Source organism: Geospiza fortis, unplaced genomic scaffold, assembly GCF_000277835.1.
Source record: "Geospiza fortis unplaced genomic scaffold, GeoFor_1.0 scaffold112, whole genome shotgun sequence".
Lineage (NCBI taxonomy): Eukaryota > Metazoa > Chordata > Aves > Passeriformes > Thraupidae > Geospiza > Geospiza fortis.
The window spans coordinates 16,455,926-16,480,133 of record NW_005054298.1 but is presented as its reverse complement, the minus strand read 5'-3'; the positions used below and the strand labels follow the sequence as shown (position 1 = coordinate 16,480,133).

The window sequence follows — 24,208 nt, the reverse complement described above, 5'->3', positions numbered from 1 at the left end:
GTTTATGTGGCTATCTACAGATGACTTAGATTTTTTTAGTAATTTATTTTTTTTCCCAGGAATATTAGAAGCAAGCATTTGAGTTTGTACTACCTGCTATATATGTTAAATAGGCTTCTGCATCCATGAAATAGTGATGTTACCTTCATAATTAGTACACAGAACACAGGCAAACACTTTATTCATTAAATGCATGTTCCTCCCTTGAATTTCACAACTTCAGGTAAAATGTGATCTTTCTGATGAATAATTCTGAAATGTTCTCTGGCAGCACAGTGGTGATCTAATGAGAGGATTACTGCATATTTATTAAAAAGCTCTTTTATGAAGATACAAGCGTTAATTTTTGAGGCTACTGGCTACATATTGTGCTCTGAACTTTGCTTCTTTCCCACAGAAACTTTCTGGGACCAGCTGATTTTATAGTGTCATTAACTATTCATAATTAACTAAACCATTGAATGGCACAGAAATATTTAAAATACTGGATAAAACCTTGGATTACAGTATGTTAAGATGTTGGCATGCTTTACTAGTAAGTCTTGAAATTAATTACATTTCCCCAGTTTAGGAACTTTTTTTACTGACCAATTGTATTAGCCAAAATATTTTTGAAAATACTCGATTCACATGTCTGCCTTTGAAACATGACTAAGAATGTCTTGATTTAGCAGCCTACCTCTTAGTTTATATATATTTCTCTCCTTCCACTTCCTATTTTTCAGAGAATTACAAAAGATTATGGGTCAGACTTATACAGGAATTAGCTGCTTAATACTCCTTTGATTTCTCAGTGAAAAAAATGGGATTTACTTATCAAAATACCTCTACAAATCTGAGTCTACGACAATTTTTAAAAAATCTTTAATAGACTATGTGAAAAATAATTGTTCTCACCTATTTTTCTCATGTATAACGTTTTCCTTGTCTTCCTGGAATAGGTAGAAACAGATGACCAAATAGCCCTCCTTAGTAAACCCAGGAATAAAGGAGGAAACAGTGATCTGGCATCAGCTGGATTTAACATTATTAATTCAATCATAGGATCAGGCATTATAGGTAAATCTACTTTTCTTTACTGCCCTGTATTCAGCCTTGTTTATTCATGCATGACTCTCCAGCTTGGACAATAACACTGATTCCTTACTTTCTGCTGCTGTTTTAAAAGATTTTTCTCTGTATTTATTTGCTTACTTTGCAAAAAGGTTGAGGTGTCAATTGAGACCACACCTTAGTGATAAATACCCCAGAGTTTCTTGGCCATAATGGTCAGACAGATTGGGCAGGTGCTGACTGAACTTAATACTTAAGAAACACTTTGTCCACTGAAAATTATATTTTGGAGGTGATTAAGCATGCTGGTCCAATTTGGGAGATTACATTTTTTAAAATCTGAGTTTTTCTTTATTTTGATTCTCACAAATAAATATTTGGAAAGAGTCTTCTAGAATCTCTCCTTTTCTGCTTTGCAGGATTGCCATATTCGATGAAGGAAGCTGGTTTTCCTCTAGGAATACTGCTTTTGTTTGTGGTTGCCTTAATCACAGGTACTCTAAAGGCAGTTTCTGTTGTAAAGATAAAATTAGTCATGCAATATTTTAGCTTATCTTGACCTTAATGATACCTTAAACAAGTTTATCTGTGACAGTAAAAATGATAATTTTTTCCTTACCTCACTAATCTCTTCCGCAGATTAGTAAAAGTAGAGAATTACACTGTACAGCTGCTTTTTGACTGCATTTATTTCCATGAAGCCTTAGTTTCCTAGTCAAGGTTACATTTGAAAGAGGTTTCTTATTTTTGCCCTCATAATCACCTGTTTGAGTCCACTGTTAAGACCAGACTAATTAAGAGACTGAATCCTGAGAGGGTTTTATGACTTTTAAAAATAGACCACAAAATGAAAACCTTCGATTGTACTATGATTTTAAGTATTTTTCTTCCAATATGAGCCTATAGCTCCTGGATTTAGTGGATTGAGAGATTTTGTGAGATTTCTCATTCCTGCTCTTCCTAGTGCCTCTGCTTTTCTTCTTAAAGCCTTTTTTTTTTTTGGCTAGAGGAGTGAAAGAAGGTGAAAAGTAATCAACCACAAGTTGGTTCATATCATCTTTAACAATAATTTTATGTTTTAACAGATTATTCCATTATATTACTGATCAAAGGAGGAAATCTGTCCAGTACCAAAACCTATCAAGAGCTGGTCAAAAAAACCTATGGTCTTGTAGGTTATCTAATCCTTTCAATTCTCCAGTTTTTATATCCATTTATTGGTAAGATCACATAAAATATAAATGTTTAAGTTTTATAAGTAACAAGCTTTTTCACATTACTGCATCATTTCACTGATTGAATATTAAGAACTATATAAAGAATGTACTGTATGTGCTTCTTTGCTATTTAAAAAAAATAAATTTATTCTGTGGGTTCTGAAGAATGAGGAGTAATTCACTGATTGAAGGATCAGAATAAATAGAATTGAACTGAAATGTAATAGCAGAGAAATTCATGATTGCACATATGAAAATTAATGACCAAAGTAGCTAGAAAAATAGCAAAGGAGATTCTGTTCTAGATTGAGTAGCAGAGCACAAAGTTGATGTGTCTGAAAGAAAAGGAAAATATGAATTTAGGAGTATACTGAATTAGTATATTTTCAGAGATGCGATGTTACTGTAATTGGAGAAGCCACTGTTTAGGTCTTGCTCCTCAAAAGCATTAGTTCAGCTTCATACCCAACGAAGTACTGGGAAATTAGGGACTCGAGACCCCTTGGAAGAAGAAATAGTAAATGAAGCAAATGGTATAATCTGGGCAGGAATTTATTAGACCAGAAGTTTGAAATAAAGTTCTGTTCTGAATCTGTCTCCTGCTATAGCAACATAATTAAATCAAATCTTAAATAGTCTTGATATTTTCACATGTGGGGCTGCAAGATGAGATGACTTGAGATATCAAGAATCTGGACTTGGTGATCATGAAGTCACAGATCAAAATTCCTGTTTGGGTCTGGCTACAGATACCTGAGGGTTTTAAGGGTGGCACATTGCTGTTAGTGCTGGCAACAGTGTTATACATTTAATTGTACTCCTTTGTAAACCAAGTACTCCCTTAATAATACAGAAAAAGAATTGTAAAGATCTTAGTCCTCACCATAGAGCTATGGTTATGCTCTTGTATCTGTTTGCATTAATTTATATAAGTAGAGTTTATGACTTACAATTTCACAACGCTGAATATTTATGTATAGTTAAGGTCAGTACCTAAATATGTGCTGTCTAAATGCTAAAGATTTTGATAAATATAATTTTTGTATGCATACACATGCACAAATTTACGAGCTCTTAGTGTAGAGTTAGATAAGAATGAAATAGGAGTGTTAAGGTCACAGGACTTATTAATGAGAGGGAGAAATCGAAGTCTGTATCTCATCTCTTAATTGATTTTCTCCTTCTTCTGGTTTAAAGAGTTTGCTAGCTTTTTACATGAGCTAGAAAGTCTGTTGTGTTTAATTGAAGAACTGATTATTAGACTAACACAGGTAATTTACTAAATAGAAATGAGCATTTGAAAGTAAACTGACAAAGAATTGCTATCTGAAACAAACAGTTTTAGAAAGCCTTTTTTATCCTCTTCTGAAGTAGTTTATATGGCCACTCAGCACAATGGTCTTGCTTATCAGGCTGCATTAATGCTTAGGTGGTACCTGTTTAAAAAAAGCAAAAAAGGAAGTGTTAAAGAATTATTTTTTTAAACCTGAAACTTTCAAGTTGTTGCTGCTAGCCAGAATTTATCTTAGAGGGATAGTAGCATGTAATCCTGAAGTCTACAAAATGTGTGTATTCAGTGTTAATCAAATATTTTGCATATGACTTGTACTAACAAAAAACTTATTTTCTTTAAGCTATGATCAGTTACAACATAATAACAGGAGACACTTTAACTAAAGTTTTTCAGAGAATTCCTGGAGGTAAGATGCATTTAAAAATTTTAAGAGTGGGGGATTATGGATTGGATAGAATAATTGGTAGCATAAGTATTTTGCAATTACCTGTAATATAGCTTCTAAAGTACTCTTAAATTTAGTTCAAATTAAGGACTTGAAGCATATGTCTATGAGTGGGGTTTTTTGAGTTTGTTTTTTTTTCTTTAATAAGCCTTTCCCAAATAAAAACTATGAATCCTAGTCCTTGGCTATCAGTGGATTCAGTGTCAGTGAAGAGACCAGATGCTTCAGTGAAATACTAAGCAAATAGAAGTGAGTCTTCCACAGTTGGGTATTTACAAGATTATTTGGTTTTGTATTTTTTTTAGATACTACTACTACTACTACTAATAATAATAATAATTTAAATAATTAAACTGTACTTCATCTAGTGAATAATTCTGGATAAGTTGCAAATAATATAATGAATGTAATGCTTTTTAAATCATGCCCCCTTGTTTCCCTTCCTGTCCTCTAAGTTTTCACAGCAGCATCAGTGGAGCAATTTATGTATGTGTTTGATATCTACTTTAGCACAAAAGCAGCTAAATTAAAACATTCTTCACTGGGAGATTGAGCTGAGAGAAAACATGCCTGTAATGAAGTGGAAATGTGAATTTGTATGAACTGTTTCATTTTCACAGGAGAGCTGTAATTTTCAGCATGTGAAACCTGAAAGGTTGATGTAGTTTTGTCACACTGTGTTGTTCTGTGAATAGCTGATCAAATTAATAGTGACAGTGAATATCTAATACTTTATATATAATATGACTTCTGTAGAAGGGGGAATCCCCAGCGTGGCAAATCTGATTACCTATGCGGTAGAATACCTGCCTGGAAAGAGGTGGGAAAGCTTTATAATCTCCCAAAGAGGGAACAGAGCACTGAGTCTTCCATGTCAATTGCCAGTCACTTTCCAGCCATAATTTTTCATCAAGTATTCATTCAAGCCAATGATTTATGGTCGCCTCACTGAAACTTGGAGATGTTTTATTTTAGGTTGTCATTGGCTTGAAAAAACCCACCAGTTCTGCAAAAAAGTCCCACTGATTGCATGGAATATTATAAGAGCATTGTTGCCCTCACATGGTAATCTACTTTGCAAGTGGAAGCCAGCTGATAGTAGGAAAGGAGGTGCCCAAAAGAAACCTCAAATTTAACTTATTTTAGGCCATTTCTTAGAGAACAATGCTATCCTAAACAGCACAATAATTGATGTCAACCCAGAGTATCAAAAAATTCTCAAGACTAAATGGAAGAAAGAAGGAGAATTTTTTACTTTCAGTCTCCCAGCATTGACCCAGACATAATGAAAGACATTAATCTATATGTAGGAATCCAGACTTTGCAATTTTGGTTTAATATATACCATATGTTATGCATTTGGTTTGAATTTGCAGAATTCTTGTGTTTATGCCCATGCTGTGCATGGCTTTCTCAGTGTTAGTTAATGCCTAGTTTTCAGTATTACTTAGCCTGAGTAAAGGGAATAAAAGCTTGATCACCAAAGTTTGTTACTTCTAACCTTTCAAATGTAGCTAATGTTTTCCTCAAGTTAGTCTCTTAAAGAAATAAATTATTTTCTTTTTTGCTTTAGTTGGGGTGGATAACGTGCTTACCGACCGTCACTTCATAATTCTTCTTACCACCATCATCTTTACCTTACCTATATCTTTATATCGAGACATAGCAAAATTGGGAAAGGTAAATCTTAACAGCAGTTGATTTTTGGTTTATTGTTCTGTATGCTATTGAAAATAAGTGCCAGTCATAACTTTGTGTAAATAATTAACAAATGCATTATGCTGCTCAAAGGACCACCTTTCAGCAGCTTGCTGACTGAAGTCATGTTTTTACCTTTACAGGTATCTCTTCTTTCTCTGGTTCTAACCACTGTCATCCTGGTTGTTGTGATGGTGAGAGCAGTAACCTTCAGTCCACAAGTGTGAGTATTCTTACACTTGTCACAAAGTGAACTTGGTTCATATAGAATCTGTTATTTCCCTGTTGCATTTACCTGCATAGTTGTGGAACATGCCTGCTTTTGAAAAATCTCTTATCAACAGTAGTACAATGAACAGCTAAATATACTTCATCCTTTTAAATCTTTTCTTCTATTGGGTATAAGCAAATTTAAAGAAAGTATCAAAACCCCTAGAGCTAAAGGGGAATTATGGATACCTAATAGCAGGTGAGTCCTGGATTGGCATGTGAGATTGTTGGTCGTTTGAGATTTTTTTTTTTTATTTTTTCGTTATTATCAGACTGCCTGATTTTACAATCATTAAAATAGCTACTATCTTAGGAATAAGATAGATATACCTATCTGATAAGATAAATATATCTATCTGATAAGATAAATATAATAATTTCATAATAAAAATGAAACACAAATACTGTGAATTTTTTTAAAACAACACAATAATAAAATCTTTATTTTGTCATTTGAGAAAACTGTATGATACCAAAAACTCTTACTCATGCATACTCTGAAAATAATATTTAACACTAGACATTGGAGTGTTCAAGACAATTTAGTTCACGTAAGTATGTGTTGTGACAATATTTTTATTATTATATTGCAAGAAAGTGCTACTAATCTATTATTTTTTCTTAAAGGCTTAGAAGGGCTGTCTTTCTTCTCATCCTTTAAATTTATAGATTTATTAATAGAGATGAAAAATTCTACTTCTGAACGTGCTTTTTTATTTATTGGAACAGATTTATATGCTATTTCTTATGTTTCCCTCATTAGATTCTTCTACCAGGATTGTTTTAGCAGTGTTAGGCCCAATTGTTCAGTTGTATTACTGCTGTGATACATGGGTTAATGCAGGGTATTCAGGTTTAATGGTAGGAAAATGCCTAGAATAGCAGTTTCTTAAGTTGTACCAGATGATGTTGTCTATCATCCACAAAATCTCTCTCTCAGAACAGTGTGGAACTTCCCTCCCCACCATATTTCTGGAGCAGCATGTTTTTCACACTGTGTGTCAAAGGGGTTTTTAAAAGGTTAATCTCAAAACTCCCTGTTAAAAAAGGAAGAAGCTATATATAATAGTTACTGATAACCTTGTTACTATGGTAACATTTTTTCTCCACAGTTGTGATGCACCGAAAATTATGGAATGCATGGTTTTATTTTTTCTTACAATACATGCTGTTTGGTTTTGAGTGATTCTTGAAGTTTTACTTCTTAATTCTTTAGAGACTTCCATTTCTGCCTTTACACTTTTTGTTTTCAAAAATGCATCTACCAAGTTGATAAACAGTTGGCAATTTTTTTTCCTCACCAACATTCTGTTAATGTCTATTTTTACTATCTTTGCTATTTTTATTCTACAGTTAGACATAGTTTTGACAATTAAAGGATATGTCTATCTTCTGTTTTTTTGTATTGTGGTATGGATGTTTTTTTGCAATGGAAAGAAAGAATACTGCTATATTTTAATATGGGTCTCATCATATTACAAGTGAAACAAGTGAATTAACACTTTTACTTTGAATCCTTATTAAAATACAATGGAAGTCAGAGTTCAAAGAGATTTTTTAAAATCATTATTGCAAAAGCACAGTCCTTGTATCTGTCACACAGGAAAAGAATTTGTACCATCCTGGATAAAGGCTCAATGGGGACGAGAATATTTAATCCCTAAAATTGTGATATGGCAGAACTGATTATGTGCCTGCCATTGATGACAGGTGATTGCCAAGAACAAGCTAGACAATTCCATGGTTTCCCATTCCAGTCCTTAACTGGCCTTTTCTTATGAATTCTTCCTGTGTATGACTCCTTTTCATATTGGTTGCTTCTTGGCCTAACCACAGTGGATATGAACAGCAAACTATTTATGCTTTTTCAAGTGCTTGAAAAACACCTCTAAAAAAGCTGTAATTTGACCTCCTTTGGGGATCCTTTCTATAGGCTAAATAGGCACAGTTCCTTTAGGGTTTCTCTTTTTGTCGTTTCCTGTGCTTCTAATCATGCTCAATGGCTGCCTCAAGTCTTCTGCAAATTAAAGTAGAATCATGGTGCCCCACCTGCCAGGGATATTCCCTCTGAGGAGCAGAGAAGATGATGTATCTTAAATGCGGAGTGTTGTAAGGTCCCGTTCAAGTGTGTCCCTTGGGGATTGCCATGCCTCTGTTTATGTAACCTAGTTTGATGTTAGCCTCTTTGGAAGATGGCATGATATCATGAATGTGCCTTGAGTTTGCAGTCTAGTGGAACTACCAAGCATGAGATACTCTGCAGAACTGTTTGCCAGTGATTTTTCCTTTTCTCATGAAGTTTGGGAATTTTTTGTTTGTTTGTTCTCTCTGCCTCGTTCTTGTGAAGTCTTTTTATCCTCTGCATAACTGTAGAATTTGTCATTACAGAATTGAATACTCCTTTATCAGATGATTTCTCCATTTACCAGCTTCTTTATGATTTTTCTTTTTTCATCCTGTTCTCTAGCATGATTGTGTTAATTGCACATTTTATGCTTTCCATTAAGGACACTTGCTTTTTGTTCCGTCATTTAAGTTGTTGCTGAATACATTCAAAAGTACTGGACTCAGATCAGGTTCCACTGGAATCCCATTTGGATATCTTCCTGCTTTGATAATTACTTTTGAGCAGTAATCAGTTTTCATTTACTTTTAGATTTTTCAAGGTGAATACTTCTTCCCTTTGAGACGTACAAGATCATTATGTGGAAATGATAAAACATTTTTTTCTTAGCTGCAATCCATGCTCTAGTTGAAAATTAAATCTTATTTCGATAACAAAGCAATTAAGGATATTTTCTGCAATAACCTGAAACTTTCTGCAATGTTTTAGACCATCAGAGAAACAAAGAGATTATTACTATTTTAAACATGAATTACAAGGTTTTGAATGTTGCTTCTTTTTTTGTTTGTTTTTGTCTTTATTTGTTTTGCGTGGGGGGCTGGTTGTCCAAGGACATTTTAGGAATGTTACTGTCACATTCTGATGAAGAAAAAATGTATTTAAGATGTGGGATTACTTGGTTTAATTTATTTCCTCTTATGACAAATATAAAACTGAGGTACTTATTTTCTTTCAGTTTTGCTTTTGATAACCACCATCCATATGATTATTGTTAACTGAATGACACAATGAACGTGCAGATAGAATACAGTGTTCTGGATTATTAAGAGTTCATTCTCAGTATTTTAGGATGTTGGATAAAATTACATTCTGACCTGATCTCTATAGCCATCTGCTTACCCATGGCTGGGTATTTATGTGCTGTGATCAGAAAAAATAGGTAGGAGTTAACTCGAACTGTCAAGTGCAGCATGTTAATACTGCATGAAATAACTTCATGCTTCTAGCCTGAAACTAACATTCCTTGCTGTAAAAAATAAATATTTTTGTAGTTTATAAAGAGGGATCATTTTAATTTGGTGTTCTGTAGCAAGAATATTATGATGTCAGTGTCTCCTTAATACATAAATGTCTATGAAAAACTTCAAGAGCATCTGCTACACATAAAGAGGATGTGAGAATTACACAACTGGCAGCTGATTCTAGGGGTAAAACACCAAGGGCTCAGGAAAAAAACTTGAAAGTAAAACACTGATTCTTTCCTTTAGATAAAAAAATCCACTAGTAAGCAAAGGTAATCTTTAATGTGTGATAAAATTAAAAAAACCCAGCTAAGCTACTTTTATATTTACAGAACTGTTAAGTAATTCATTAAGGAAGAAAGAAGAGTAGACATAGCTGTATCTAAGTTTGGCTGACATAATAGCTTTGCCTTGTCTGTGTTCTTTCACAAGATGACTTTGATTAATATGAAATCCAAGGCTAATGTGAGCTGTACTCATTTTCTTTCCATTATATTCATTAAAGTTATATTCAGCATCTATGAACTTTTCAGTATCTTTAAACTTCTAAAATTCAAAAATACCTAGGAAGGTATTTTACCTTAGAATAGAATTAAATTGAAATGTTACAATTAATTTCCTAAATGTTTAAAGCATTGAATTAAACCTGAATGAATCTGTGAGATTCTGGGTTATATTGTTAACTGTTGGTTTGTACCTAAACTTGGCAGTTAGACACTGATCTTCAATCCAAAACAATGGAAGTCTTTTGCTCATTGCAACATGTAGCTCCCCTGTTATATGACTGTTCCTATTTAGAAATCACCTTTCTTTTTTCAAATCAGTGTTGCATAGCCACAAGCTGGCTGAGATCAGGGTATTTCTTTCTCTTGCCTTCATCAAAGATGTTTTGCTTCTCATGCACTCTTATATTGCAGCATTTCTATATAAGTGACAGAAAATGTTTTTGTGTAGCATTGCTCTTAAAACGGGGACAATTATGCTGCAAGTGTTTTACAAGAAGTAAAAGACAGGCCATCTTAGACTGCCAAACAAATTTGCCCAACTCTTACTCATGATCTGGATGCTTACCCCCTGTTAGGATGTCTTATCCTTTGCCTGGTTAATTTGTTCTTCTCAATTTTCCTGTTCTTATGTAGATAAACATGAATATTTTCAAAACTATTTAGAACTCATTAATAAGTTTATTATGGTATATTTTCACTTACATATATTGAAGACTCAGTACAGTCTTATTTTCTCACCTTCTAGGTCTTCTTCATTGCTAGGCCTCATTATGTTCAGTCTGTCTTGCTTTTGTCCTAGTTTCAGCTAAGACTTTTTCCCTGCATGGGAACTCCCTTAGGCTGTCTTTTTTCTCAATCTTTTACTATTTTTATTCCAAGAACTACATGTAAATTACATCTCAGGTTTTACTTTGTGTTTCAGCTTCTGCTATATATGATAGACAGTACAGCTGTCAGCAAGTGCATTTAGTTCAAAAATGTATTTCTTCTCTTGCCTTTCATTGTTTCATCAAACTAATACTACTTCAGTGTGAAAAAAACTTCTGTTCATGCAGGCATAGCCTATGCTTTTATACACTGAGTGAGAAGCAGAGAGCTAGCTGATTTTTTCGCTCATGGATTTTCACAGCTAATACTATTCTTGTATAAGCAGCAGTTAAAATCTTCCCCTAATAACTCCTAACAAGAATGTAGGTCAGAACAAATGTCCCCTCAAAAAAAAAAATCGTCTTGAACTGTAGCAGCAGGGTTGAAAAACCACAACAAGTTATCCTGTATTCTTGTGATATTCTTTCAGTGTGTGCATGCATCTACCTACAGAGATGCATATATGAAATCAATTTGTGTATGTTTACTTTGACAGATGATGTTTCCATTAGCTGCCCTTTGGCTTGTGAGTGATTTTCTGTGATTGTTCACTATATGGCTCTTCTATAACTAACACCTACTGTTTTCTGGCACAGTTTTCTCCTTCTGAGAAGTTTTTCTATGGAGTCGTATTTTATAGAGACACTTTCATGTCACCTGCACCCTTTCTCAGGAGCTTTTTATATGTCTGTTTGTTCTGCAGACTGAACTTGGGAGTAATTTCCTATTGATGTGATCACAGTTCTAGAACTGTTGGCTCTCAGTTCCAAACACTCAGAAATGAAATTTCTGGCTGTGTGTTTTCTCTGCATGATGTCCCTGTATTCCCACAATATGAAAATGTTTTTCAAAGCACATGCAGCAGTATATAAGTTACTGAAGAAAACAGGACATCTGTACCAGAATACATTGTAGGACATTACAAGCTGCTGGTAGTGTTCAAATTGGGGATCTGAAATTCTTCCTCTGTTCTGCGACTAGAATGGAAGGAATTTATCTTCTTAGGCTCTTAAATAAGCAGGATTTTGTTCTTTTGGGTTTTTCCCCCTAATAATAATCCTAATCTGATTTGTCATTCATTGGTAAAGCAAAACAGTATCTTAGTCTTTTGCATATTGCTAGTGCATAAGATAGTGCTGTGCAAGGGGAAAACCAACTCCTGTGATTTTTTTTTTTTACTTAATTGGCCACTTTATTAAAAATGTTTCAATTGAAATTCATATGCTTTCTGAATTCCCTTTTTAAATCTGTATTTGTAGGAGCTCATAATATAGCTATAACATTGCATAGGATGTACTGTTTTTACAGAAATTAAATGTTTCAGGCAAAAGCATTCTTTATTTCTTTGCATTTAAAATATTTTTGTTTATAAGGTATTAGATAATCTAACTTTATTATTAATAGGAAAGAGCCAAAGAAAACTTCTGCTGTCAAATGAAAATATAAAACAAATTTTCATTTTGTATGTTTGTTATCAAAGCTGACCTCTAGTGGTTACAGAATGGAACAAATGGAGTGTTAGCTTCCTTTATATTTTTATTTTGAAATATTATTGCAATTTTTCCAATCAGATGTGAACATTTTCCTTAAAAACATTACATTCAAAATTATTAATATTAATTTTCCAGACACATCTCTAGGTGTAGTGATTTGAAATCAGTGGCGCTGTAATATTAAGGGAGCTTTTGTAAGGAACAACAGCAGCTAGAGAGGGTCAGAACTCCTATTTCTCAAGACAAATACCAGATAGCTCTATTTCATCCATAATATTTTACATCTACTTGCTGAGTCTGAGAGTATTTTAGGAGGGCCCTATTCAGCTGCCAAAAGCTCAAAGCAGTATGTTACAGCAGTTCAAGACAATATACTGTACCTGAGGACAAAAAAAGGGAGCTTGATTTTATGTTCAGGTTCTGTTAATTTCAAAGTTAAGCTTCACAACCACATCTTAAGAGCTGAAAAGCTCCTCTAAGTCTGAACTGAATGTGCATTAGGTACTTTAAATCTGGGTTTTATTAATATGAAAAAGGAAGGATTGGCTATTTGAACTCAAGAAGTAGTAAGATAATGAGTTCTGAAAGAGGAAACTGCAACTTTTTTTTTCCTTTTTTTTTTTTACTATTACTTTTATTTTAATCTGTTTATTTTTAGGGGCTGGAGGTGTAATTTAAACATTTGAAAGCAATTAAACCTGGCATAGCATGTGCCACTGCAGCTGTCAAAACCAGCGAGAGGGAGAGATCACCAAAGAGAGGGAGAGATAAAGCTGCCATTGTTACCTTCACAGAACTGGCCTGAGTGCCATACTGCTTCCTAGGGCAGTAGGAAAAGAGCATCTTAAGGCCTCAGGTGGCAGCAGCTTTCCCTCTAAATAAAAACAGAGCAATCAAGGTTAGCAGTAGCCAACTTTTTAAGAGCAAGCTTCTCTGGATTGTTTTTCATTGTCTGTGCTTTAATATTACAAATTCAATATTTAACTAGCTTGTGAATTTCATTTGAACTTTTTAGCAAATTGTATGTCTGGAAAAGGATGTTTTGTGTCCTTCCCTGTTTTTTCATTTTGGCTCTTTATTCCAAGATGAAGTTCATGCAGTAAATGGTTTTTAACAAAGTTTGCTGATGGTCCTCCTCTAAGCATTGCAATTACCACAGGTCCAAATCTGTGAGCATATCTTCGAGGAGGAGGTGTGGGGATTATTACATTCTAGCCTGACTGTAAAAGTCTCCATGTACTCTCTCACAATTTCTTTTATGTTTTGGGAAGTAATGGAATCTCTTTACTATGAGGAACAGTTGGAAGAGGTGTAAAGAAAGGCAAACTCCTTCACTTGATTTGTAGCCTAGTAAAATGGTATCTCTAGACTGCATTGATTGCATGTTTAAATTGAGAGGTAGAAATTGCCTCTAAATAGTCACAGGACATTTTCAGTTGAGATAACCTTAGTCAGAATCAGTAACAGCTTTTACCTTCTATCTTGCTGTTTCTTGGTATATGCTAACTTGAAGAGTTTATTTACAAAACTGAAACAGGCTGATGTTTTTGACTGTAAACACTGGTTACAGAAATACTTGAATCAAAACAAGGGAGATGAGAAAGGTATCTCCCTGCTTTCAGCTCGTTAATAAACACTGGGGCTATGTCAGAATGCAATAACTGATACTTGAAAAGAAGGTAACCTATTTAAATGTCTGTTTTAGACCCAAATCAGAAAATGCATGGATATTTGCAAAACCAAATGCAGTACAAGCCATTGGGGTGATGTCATTTGGTAAGTGTTTTTTGCTGTTTGAGTTTTTTTTTCCAATAATCAATTGTAAGAAACTAATATTTTGAAACTAGATTTTTTTTTAATATTCATGTTAAACTGGTGTTGAAAGAAAAAAGAAATTGTGTGAATGATCCATATGAATGTCATTGCTATTATGTAAGACATTAACCTCCTCCAGTGTCCATTTAGCCCTGGAGGTTTGCCACTGTAGCAGAGACAGTGTGCATGTGAGTGCAGCTCACTTGTGCAGGTCATCCTAAAGCCCCTGCATCAGTGGGTTTGTCTGACTGATAAACTGAGGGGGCTGGGATCATTCTGCATTCCCTTGGGTAGCCTCTAGCACAAAAGTCCTCATTCTGAAATCTGTTCCTGTCTGCAGGATCTGCTATATTATTTCTTCTTAGCATTGTGGTAATCTGAGGCCTCCCAATGATTGCTGCTGCCTGAAATTGATGCCAAATGAAGTCTGAAAGTAGCAAATGGCTTTGTAGATTAAAAAAAAACAACTTCTCAAATCTGCTGCTGGGTTCTTAAGTAAGAGGAGGAAATAGTTGTGGAATGGAGATGTGGAGGGTGGGAAATGGCATAGCATTTAGGGATAATGTAATCAGAATCATCTGAGGGTGAATATAAACCTTCATCAAATCAACTAAGCAAGCAAAGGTTCAAGCCATTTATCTTTGCCACTCATTGCAAGATTAATGTTTGTATTTAATAATGAGTGGATTCAAACTGTGCTGTGTCTCTATGCATTTATGCATGAATTCATACATTTGCTTTAACTGTCATGTGTGTTTCAGCATTCATCTGCCATCATAACAGCTTTTTAATATATGGGTCTCTGGAAGAACCCACATTAAAGAATTGGTCTCAAGTCACACATATGTCTGTGGCCCTTGCTCTTATCATCAGTGTAGCATTTGCTGCCAGTGGATATATGACTTTTACAGGATACACAGAAGGTAAACTGCTTGATCCCTCAATTTTGGTGCTTGCTATAATCCTTACGTTTCTGCCTTCCTGTCTGATTTTTTTCCATAAACATCTTGGTGACTATAAAAATGCAAATATCATAGTATATTTGGGCAGAAATAGGATATTCCTCATAGTTACCCAACAACCAAAATGTGATCCAAAAATGTCAGCTACATGCTAATAGCTGTCAGATTCTTAAGCATAAGCCTCACCAGTGGAAGTCCCATTTGAATACTTCCATCACTGAAACACTTCGAGGACTACATAGCTATGATTTATCCACATGGTCCAACAGCAGAGAGCAGTAAGAACAAAAATTTCCTACAGGGTATCTGGTATATATCTGTATATATTTTCTTACATTTTTTCTTGTCTGTACTAATACAGCATCCTAGAGTTAGAGATATTTCCTATCTTTGCAACAGCTGTTCTGCTGTTACTAATCCTACTGTCCCCTCTGTGGGTATATGAATACACATAAATATGTATAACCACTGTTGCATCATGCTATTTAACATCATTTTGTTGAAGTGAAAAAGGTGTGTTCATAAGAACAAGATATAAATTGGTTTCAGTTCATTACTTTCTTCAGAAAAAATACACATTTCATAAGCAAGCATATTTTCTTTTACTTAATAGTGACATTCCGGACTGTAGGAGGAGGCTTCCAGGCTTTTTCCTTTTCTGATGAGCAGCAGCATTTAGTTGAGAACAAAGAAATTGTGGGATGGGGACTTCTGGTTTATCTGTCCTTTTTTTCCTCCCTCCAGTGCTTACTCCAGCAGAGTAAGTCACTGTCCTAGATGTACTGTAGGTAGATGGAATGCAGGCTGGCTGAGAACTTCCAGGTACAGAAAGCTCTGCCTGCAGCTCCTCCTCCGCTTATGACTCTTGTGTTAGCAGGTTCCATCTCACCTTCTGTCTTCCCTGCCAAAATCTTTTGGCTGTTTAAAGTACACCTCATTGCTTCTTCAGTGCCATTGTGATTCCTAAAGTGGCAAATCATGAGACACTGTTGTAACCACATAAAAGAGAGCTGATAGATCATCTGGTCACTGTCTTGCACTGTCTCTTGTGCTTCAGGGATCATTATTATAGATTCGTTGTGGTAAAAACCAAGCAAGATTATTTGAATTTTATAGTGATGCTTTTGTTTTTAGATAAAGATGATTTGCTAGGTAATAATCCATATGTATATAATGGGCCTTTGAGGTCAGAATACTTAAAATTGTTTTCTACAGCTTATTAGCTGTGATTGGATACTGTCAGGGAAATGCAGTTCTCCACAGGTAACTCTTGCTTTTTTTTATGTATTTGTTGTTCTAGGAGTTTTTAGGGAAAATTTTATTTTCTACACATAAGCTTTCTTTCTGAATCTGTCACATACTTATTTAATCAAACATTGGCATCTCATACAAAATCTGTGTTATGGGGAAGATAACAGATGACAAACTCTGATATGTGTATTTTAAAATATTTTTTGAAGATAAATGCTACTTGAGGTAAAAACACTGCTTAACCAGCAGGATAAGCTGAAAGGTGTTCCTGGACATAACCTGTGACTGTAACTAGTTTTTAGTTACATGTCAGAAGAGGGAATCAAAAAATCTCAATTACTCCAGTAACTCCAGTAACCTGCACTTCAAGTTGCAAATAGGTAAATTATGTGAGGTTCAAGCTAATTGGTGTTTTGCTATGCCTCAGGAGATATATTTGAAAACTACTGTAGAGATGACAACCTTGCTACCTTTGGAAGGTTTTGTTATGGAGTTACTGTAATTCTGACCTTCCCCCTTGAATGTTTTGTGACCAGAGAGGTAAGAATTTATTACATTTTCCCTTTAACACTGTTGTTATATATTATTAATATTGTCACATTCTTAATACATATTGTAGCTGAAGTCTATGGTTGATCTGTGATAAATAGCAGCATATTTTATCCTGCTACTTGCAGTGAGTATGGCAGACTGGTTGTACTGTTTAGACACTGGCCATATAATGTTGTTTTATATTTATTATAATATTAGTCAACATTATATTAATCATTACTTAATAATATCAGGACTGCTTAAAATTTCAAGTTTGACATAAATGACACTGTTGTTATTGTTTTGAGAATAGCCAAAAATACATACTTTTCAATCTTAATAGTTTTTCTTTTTAGAAGTATATCCATCTAGGAAATTAATCCATTTAATGGATAATTGTAAGTGGATTTATTCTGTAATGGGCAAATGGGAAAAGAGTAAATTTTTAAATCCTACAGGTATAAGTAACTAAGTCAATTTGGCAAGTGTTCTGAAATTTTAGTAATGATTGTTATGAGTAATTTTTGGAAGCAGATGAAGGTGTTTTCTTGAAGCAAGGTAAGTAAAATTCAGCCAGTGCATTCTCACCCATTCCTTTAGTTTCTTAAGGTTAGAAGGTTTGGATTAAGTTGTTTGATAACATAGGGAGAAAAATCAAGGTTTAAAATTGTGGTTCTGTTTCAGGTGATTGCCAATGTGTTTTTCCATGGGAACCTCTCAACAGTTTTCCATGTTGTTGTGACAGTAGTTATCATTGCTGTGGCGACTGGTGTATCATTAGTGTATGATTGCCTTGGAATAGTTTTAGAGCTGAATGTAAGTGAACCTGTCTACTCTTCTATTTAATACATCACTTATTAATAAATAAGAACTTTTTTAAATCCACAGCTCTACTGAAAATCTTATGTAATTTGACATAGTCAGTAGTAGTGTTAGAAGAAGGAATTACTGCTTCAAAAACAGATAACTAAGGGTGAAAGAAGTTCAAGAAGTAAAATTCGTATGGTTGAGGGAGGGTTTTAGAACAGTTTTGTAGATGAGGCAAGAGGCTATGACCTACAAAATGTGTTAAGCCGCAGCAGAAATCACTGAAATACTCATCCAAACTGTACAGTGGTACTGAATTTAGCATTTCTTTCTCTAGCCCCTGCTTCTGATTAAGTTGGCAAATTACTTAGCGCTGGGGCAGATTCTAGCGACTGCCTTCTGCCACAGGAGCAAAAACCAGAGGGAGGTAGAAAGAAAGAACCAGTAGTAGCTGGTTCCACAGCTACTACAGTAGTGACCACAGAGATGATCACTAGAAATATACAATCAAAAGCAAGCAAAAAAGCAAGCATTCCATCAATGCAGTGTTTTGGTTTTTTTTTTCTTAAGCAGTTAGTCAGTAGTCAAGCTGATAGCTTTATTCAGTCACAAATAGAAGTTGATACCCAGGCATTTGCATGGGTAGCTCCTATCTTGTGGGGGTTTTTTGCTTTTCCTTTTTAAGACAGAATTTGACAATACAGCTGTAGGTATTTATTGGATGTAATAATTGTGCTCAGAAAGATTGTTCAGTCTTGATATCTAGCAGTAGGGAAAACTGAATAGACAGAGTATTTACATGTGAAAGAAAGGTGATCTATCTTTTCAGCTGGCTTTTTGTCCAGCAGAAGAGCTGTCTTTTGGCTCTTCACCACGGATGGCATTTGATACTATTTCTCTGACCCTGGTTACTCTTTCTCTGCTTTCTGGTTTTAGAACAAAACAAAAGTTATTGTGTTTGCCTGGTGGTAATTCCCCAGGGAAACTATTGGATCATATGGGAGTTAAAGGGCCACAGAATTTTCTTTGTTATTTTACAGGAATGCTGGTTTGTGTTACTTCACAGACCTAAAGCTTAATTTTCATGGAGGAGATACTTTGTGCTTGTACCTATTTCTGATGTCTGTACTGATGACTGTTAACAGGTTCTACCATACAAATATTGGAACTTGTGTACAAATGATGATGTAAAGTTATTACTTTGGCTGGATTACCATCTGGCCATAATTAAATTGAAACGTAGTGTTTGTTAAGTATGTGACTAAATAAACATTCAAAATTTCTACATAAAATTGCTCCCTTTTGGCATGTAACTCATATGCCAATCTGCAGTGGCTTTACTATAAAAAGAATTTTTGAAAGTGCTTTTTGTTTGTCCCTTTCTAAGAGAGCATTTAAAGAGGAGCTGAATTTTTAGTGAGAAGAAAGGTTCTACTCTGTCAAAAGGAGCTTTGCTTTCATAGGGAAGTTAACCTAAATCAGGTTATAAATGTCAAAACTGCTCAGAATTCTTTGAGCTGCTACATGATGCTTCCACTTTTCAAAAAATTGTATTCCGTTTAAGGGCAGTGTTATATCTAAACTACTCCATGGAATTACCTTAAGTATTTTAATTCAGTTCAAGTATTGAAGAATTATGTTTAGACTTTATCTCTTAAGCTGAGAAACTTTGGGAAATAAGATTAAATGCTTCTTGCAATGTTAAAATATTATTCTGTATCAGCAAAGCAAAAGCATTTAAATAAATCTTAATTATTAGAAATAGTTTAACAGATATTTTTGCATATTTTTGGGACTTTTTTTGGAAAAAAAGGTTTTCCATATAGCAACACGGGAAAAGGGCTTTATCCTCTGTTTTTACTGTTGTATCAGTCTAATCACAACTGTTAAAAAATTTAGGTTTTTGTTCTTCACATCTAAATAAACATGCTTATGAGGTTGTTTTCTATTGCTCTTTCCCACACACAGGGAGTTTTGAGTGCTACCCCGCTTGTTTTTATCATCCCATCAGCGTGTTATCTAAGGCTGTCCAAGGAGCGGTGGAACCATTCAGATAACCTCATATCCTGCCTGATTCTTGTTCTCGGTGTGCTAGTGATGGCAGTTGGGTTTGTCATGACTGTCTTGCATCCCCAGGAATGTAGCCATGGAAAAGAAATGTTCTACTGCTCCCCTAGTAATGTTTCTTTACACAACAGCACACTTCCACCGTAGGTATTTACTTACATACTTGATTTTATGCTGCCATCCTTTTTCAGGTGAGACTTCAGTTTTAACTGTTGAAACACAAAATCTCAGAGGTGCCTTTCAGTAGACATTACTTGAATAACTTGCAAGCCTACCAAAAAGGTTGCATTTTTTAACCTTAGTCTGCAATGCTGTTTAAAAGCGATAAATTAAATGTTTTGGAATATAAACCTTTCCCATGTTTCATTGATTTAACTTAGCTTTTATTAATTTTATAATCTTTTAAGTGTATTTATTAGCACACTATAGTATGGGGGTTTTTTGAAGTCCTGATAAAAAGTATTTTTGTATCTCTGTGTACTACAATTCTGCTCTTAAATTGAAAGACCTTTATTAATTCTGTCTTTGATTTTGCAGTGACTGTCCTTTAGAGCTGAAAGCTTCCCTTTTACTGGATCTTGAGTTAAAGGAAATTTTTTATTCTGACTAAACTGTAATGGATACAATTTAATTGTAACTGTTACAATATGTGGTCTTGTGATTAAAAGATATTGCACAAATAAATCCACAGGAGTGGATTTCAAAAGATTGAACTAGGCAGTCTTTGTGAAAATTTCAAGATTGACGAAGAAGGAAATTACATTGCAGCTCACTTCTTACATTTATAATATTATTCATTATTTCTGAAACTGAATTGAAACTAATATTCTAAACCTGATTATCATTCTAGTCCTTTGTTGCTTTTCAGTATATGACTAATGATTTTGTCATGATTTGTCAAATTTTGATGATTTGTTACATTTTCCAAAATTCATCTAACATCAAGGATTCATGTATATATACGTATGTGTATAAATATACATATATACATAAGTATATATAAAAATAGACTCACATGCCTATAGAATAGGACTGATTTGAGGTTGAGTAATATGAGTATCCTCAGTCATATCAATGCTGTCATTTTGAAAACGTTTTGTTACCAAATCAAAATGCGTACTTGAGTTCATTTTTGCATTATTGTGATCCTTGTGGTTCCTCATGCCAGCTAGATGTGTAATGCTACTTCATTTTTATGCTGCTTAATGGGGATGGGTTTTGTCTTCATCTTGCATGACAAAGATATGTCATTCAAGACTTCCAGCTAAACAAATGTGTAGGCAAGAGTCACTAATGCTTGTGATAATACTTGTGAGAATAACACACTTTTTAAAAATAGTGCTTCCAAAATAAATGCTTTAAATATACCGGGGTTTTTTGTTGTTTCTTTGGGATTTTTTTTAAAGTTGTAAAGCAATTAGAGAGAAGCGTGAGTATTACTGTGCTTTCATTTCTCTACAAAGTGTCAACTTTGCGGGTGATAATTTATTTGTTCTCCAGGTACCTGATACTGTTCACCAAGAATATTTCTCACCAGTTTAGATTCAGTAATGGCTGATTTTTTCTTAGCTGTGGGTGAATTGTTACTGAATAGATTCACTTTTTTCTATGCCAAATGGAGTCAAACCCAAATAATATTTCCTTGTGACACCTAAGGAGATCTTTTTGATCAATCATAATTCTTTCACAAGCCTTGTTGTTCCTTTTTTTTCTGATTTTTTTTTCTTTTAAAATAGGTTACCTTGTTTCAGGTATTAATTATAAGCTATCTTTGCTACAGAGTGTCAATTGAATAATTTCCCTGTCATTCTACTGAGGGTGTTGTTATTAACCTTGTTTCAGGTATTAATTATAAGCTGTCTTTGCTACAGAGTGTCAGTTGAATAATTTCCATGTCATGAGGCTGTGTTGTTATTAATCATGTTTTCATGTCCTTTATGAAGGATGAGTCTTTATATGCTTTTCTGCTCTATAAATTAAAATGTAAAGAATTCTTTTTCACCATTTGTTTTAATTTTTGAAGTGTAAAGTCTGAAGTAGTAATGGTCAGTTAAATGTTTTCATTGCTGCTAAAGCTTCTCTTGCTCTTAGAAGTTTCTTTTGCCAAAACTAATTGAATTCATGTAATCATATGCTCAGTGGTTTTCATTTGTGAATTTCCCAGGTGATGATGGGGTTCTCCCAGCCATAAATATATTGAAAATGGGAGGTTATGTGTCAGAAATGCTAGAATTTAAAGTTAACTGCTATTTGCCTAAATATATAAAATTATAAAACCCATGATCCCTTCCTTTCCAATATTACATAGTGAAACTTACCTTTATTGAAATGACAAATAGTAGAAATCTGGTAAATTCTTTCTTAGAACCTAGTAGGTCCAAATACAGAAAGATAATACATCATAACAAAAATTGTGATAACCATTGTGTTTTGCAAACACTTAAGACTCCCCAAAGTAAAATTGTAAAATCTATTGGGAACCTCTCACTGGCCTCAGCATGTGCAGGATCTCAGTACACTCTTAGTACTTCAAGCAGAGGTATGCTGGGAGTAGCAATATCCCCAACTCCAAATGCCCTGTGGTGATGGAACTTCAGAGTGCATGGAGGGAGAAGAATGTTCCATAAGCACTTGCTGGCAGGATTTTCACATCAAAAGCTGGTAGTGTGACTCACTATTTCTCCAAGCTCCTCTCTCCAGCTGAGAAGGCATTTCAGGACACCAGATGTACAATTACCATTCTCACAGGAGCTAAGCAGACAGTTTATGACTTTCTAGAGCAAAGTGCTTCTTACCAATCACAGAATTCCTAGAGAATTTTCCTTCCTCAAGTTTCTCTCTGGAGGAGGAAGCAAAATGGATCAGGTTTGCTAAATGGTCATATTTCTGTATATTTTTCACACACAGAATCTTTATATCTCATATAACATACATACATAACATATATTTTCTGCATCCGATAGGAGAAGGATATTTATTTACTATATACACTATTTAGTATTTGTGACTCACTGGAGAACAAAACTTAAAAAGTAGTGTGAGGATTTATTTGGAGTCTGATGGGAACATGGGGTAAAAGGGAGAAAGTAATAAAAGCAACAGAGTGAACAAATGTATTGGGAGTGCAAAACATGAGATTGAACAATTCAAACATAATTCACAGAAGAATTCTGCTTTTAGTAGTTCTATGAGGATCTAAATTTAAAGTTCTTGAGTTTTGTTGTTTTTTGGTTTTTTTTAAGAATTGGTGTAAATTCTAAAACATTCAAAATTTTAATTCAGGCTAATGAAGGAAATAAGCACCAGCTTTCCAGTTTCTGTCATTCAGTTCTGTTGGAGAAGTTGAAATTCAGGTATATGCTTAATACATGACTCAGAACTCTTAATGGACAGAAAGTAAACTATATGATTATTCCTCTTTCTGCTTACCTTTCTGTTCTCCTGACTAAATGTTGATTCTAGGTGCTTCATAAGGCAATACCATATGGAAAAGCTCCAGTTGCCGTATGGAATTCCAAAATAGCGTTGAAGAAAAGTTCAGGAAGGTCTGAATTTTCACATGTGATTTCCTAAAAGAGACAGTATCCAGTAAACACTGGAAATTCCCAGCAAGATTCATGGACTTACTGTATTAATACAAATACAGAAGTAATGAACTGAAGAAAAAGAAACAAGTAAAAATTATTGTAAGACACTATAGGAATAAGTGACAGATGCCATTCTATAAAACCTGCATTGAGATGGGGTCATGTAAACTATCTTTCAGGGAACAGCTTATGTCTGCCACAAGCAACATACTTGGAAGACTCTTCAGCAGTGTCCTTTGTCTTGATGGAGGCAGGACAGCTGACAGTGCTGATCTGCTGTCTCTGCCTGAGATTGCATGGCGGGATGTTGTACCACGTCCTGGGACTTCTGTTTCTAGAGGCAGGGGCTGCCTCATATTTTTCTTTGTATTCATACACTGTTTAGCACAGTGGCTTCTGATTGATGACAGGGGCTCCTAGGTGCCAGTAACACAAGCAGTAGTTATTATACTAGGGCAATGTTTTGCTGTTTCTCTATCATTATATCCTGTTGCAGTCATCAGTGGATAACATAAGTAAGTCAGTGGGTGACAGCGGGTCCCTTTGCTGCTATTTTTGGTTATATTTGGGGGAAAAAAGATTTAGAAGATACCCTCTCAATGTTTGGTTCATTGCCTTTTGTGACTCTTCAGGAAAGGACATGGGTGTCTCATGCCTTATTAGTAGTCAGAGTAGTTAGTAGTTATTCTAGTTTTTGCAGTGCTGCATGAAAACTCCTGTGAAAAAGCAGTACCTTGTCTATTGTACAGAATATGTTCAAACACAGGGCAGTTCTGGCCTTTGTGGAACAATGATTAACTCTGATCAAAGGAGGCATAGCTGGGGTCGTGTGACATTTGATGGAGTGACAGCTGACAGCTGCCTAATTTTGGCCATCTTTCTTATCAACCCATTAGGAAAGATAATTTTGAGGACAAAATACAAATACTTTAAAGCTTAAACTGAATGTTTTGAAAAAAAATGGAACATACCCTACAGA

The 24,208-nt window shown here is 34.6% G+C and overlaps 1 protein-coding gene across 1 annotated transcript; it reads left to right on the top strand.

Moving 5' to 3' along the window:
• Nucleotides 1-920: 920 nt before the first annotated feature.
• On the top strand, nt 921-21,009 carry SLC38A11 (solute carrier family 38 member 11). Its single transcript, XM_005415823.2, has 11 exons — nt 921-1,059; nt 1,473-1,547; nt 2,139-2,273; nt 3,905-3,970; nt 5,583-5,689; nt 5,851-5,930; nt 13,915-13,985; nt 14,786-14,947; nt 16,665-16,777; nt 17,453-17,584; nt 19,544-21,009. Exons 2-11 carry the CDS (start codon nt 1,487-1,489, stop codon nt 19,787-19,789), a joined length of 1,173 nt encoding a protein of 390 aa, XP_005415880.1. The 5' UTR covers nt 921-1,059; nt 1,473-1,486; the 3' UTR covers nt 19,790-21,009.
• The last annotated feature ends 3,199 nt before the right edge of the window (nt 21,010-24,208 follow it).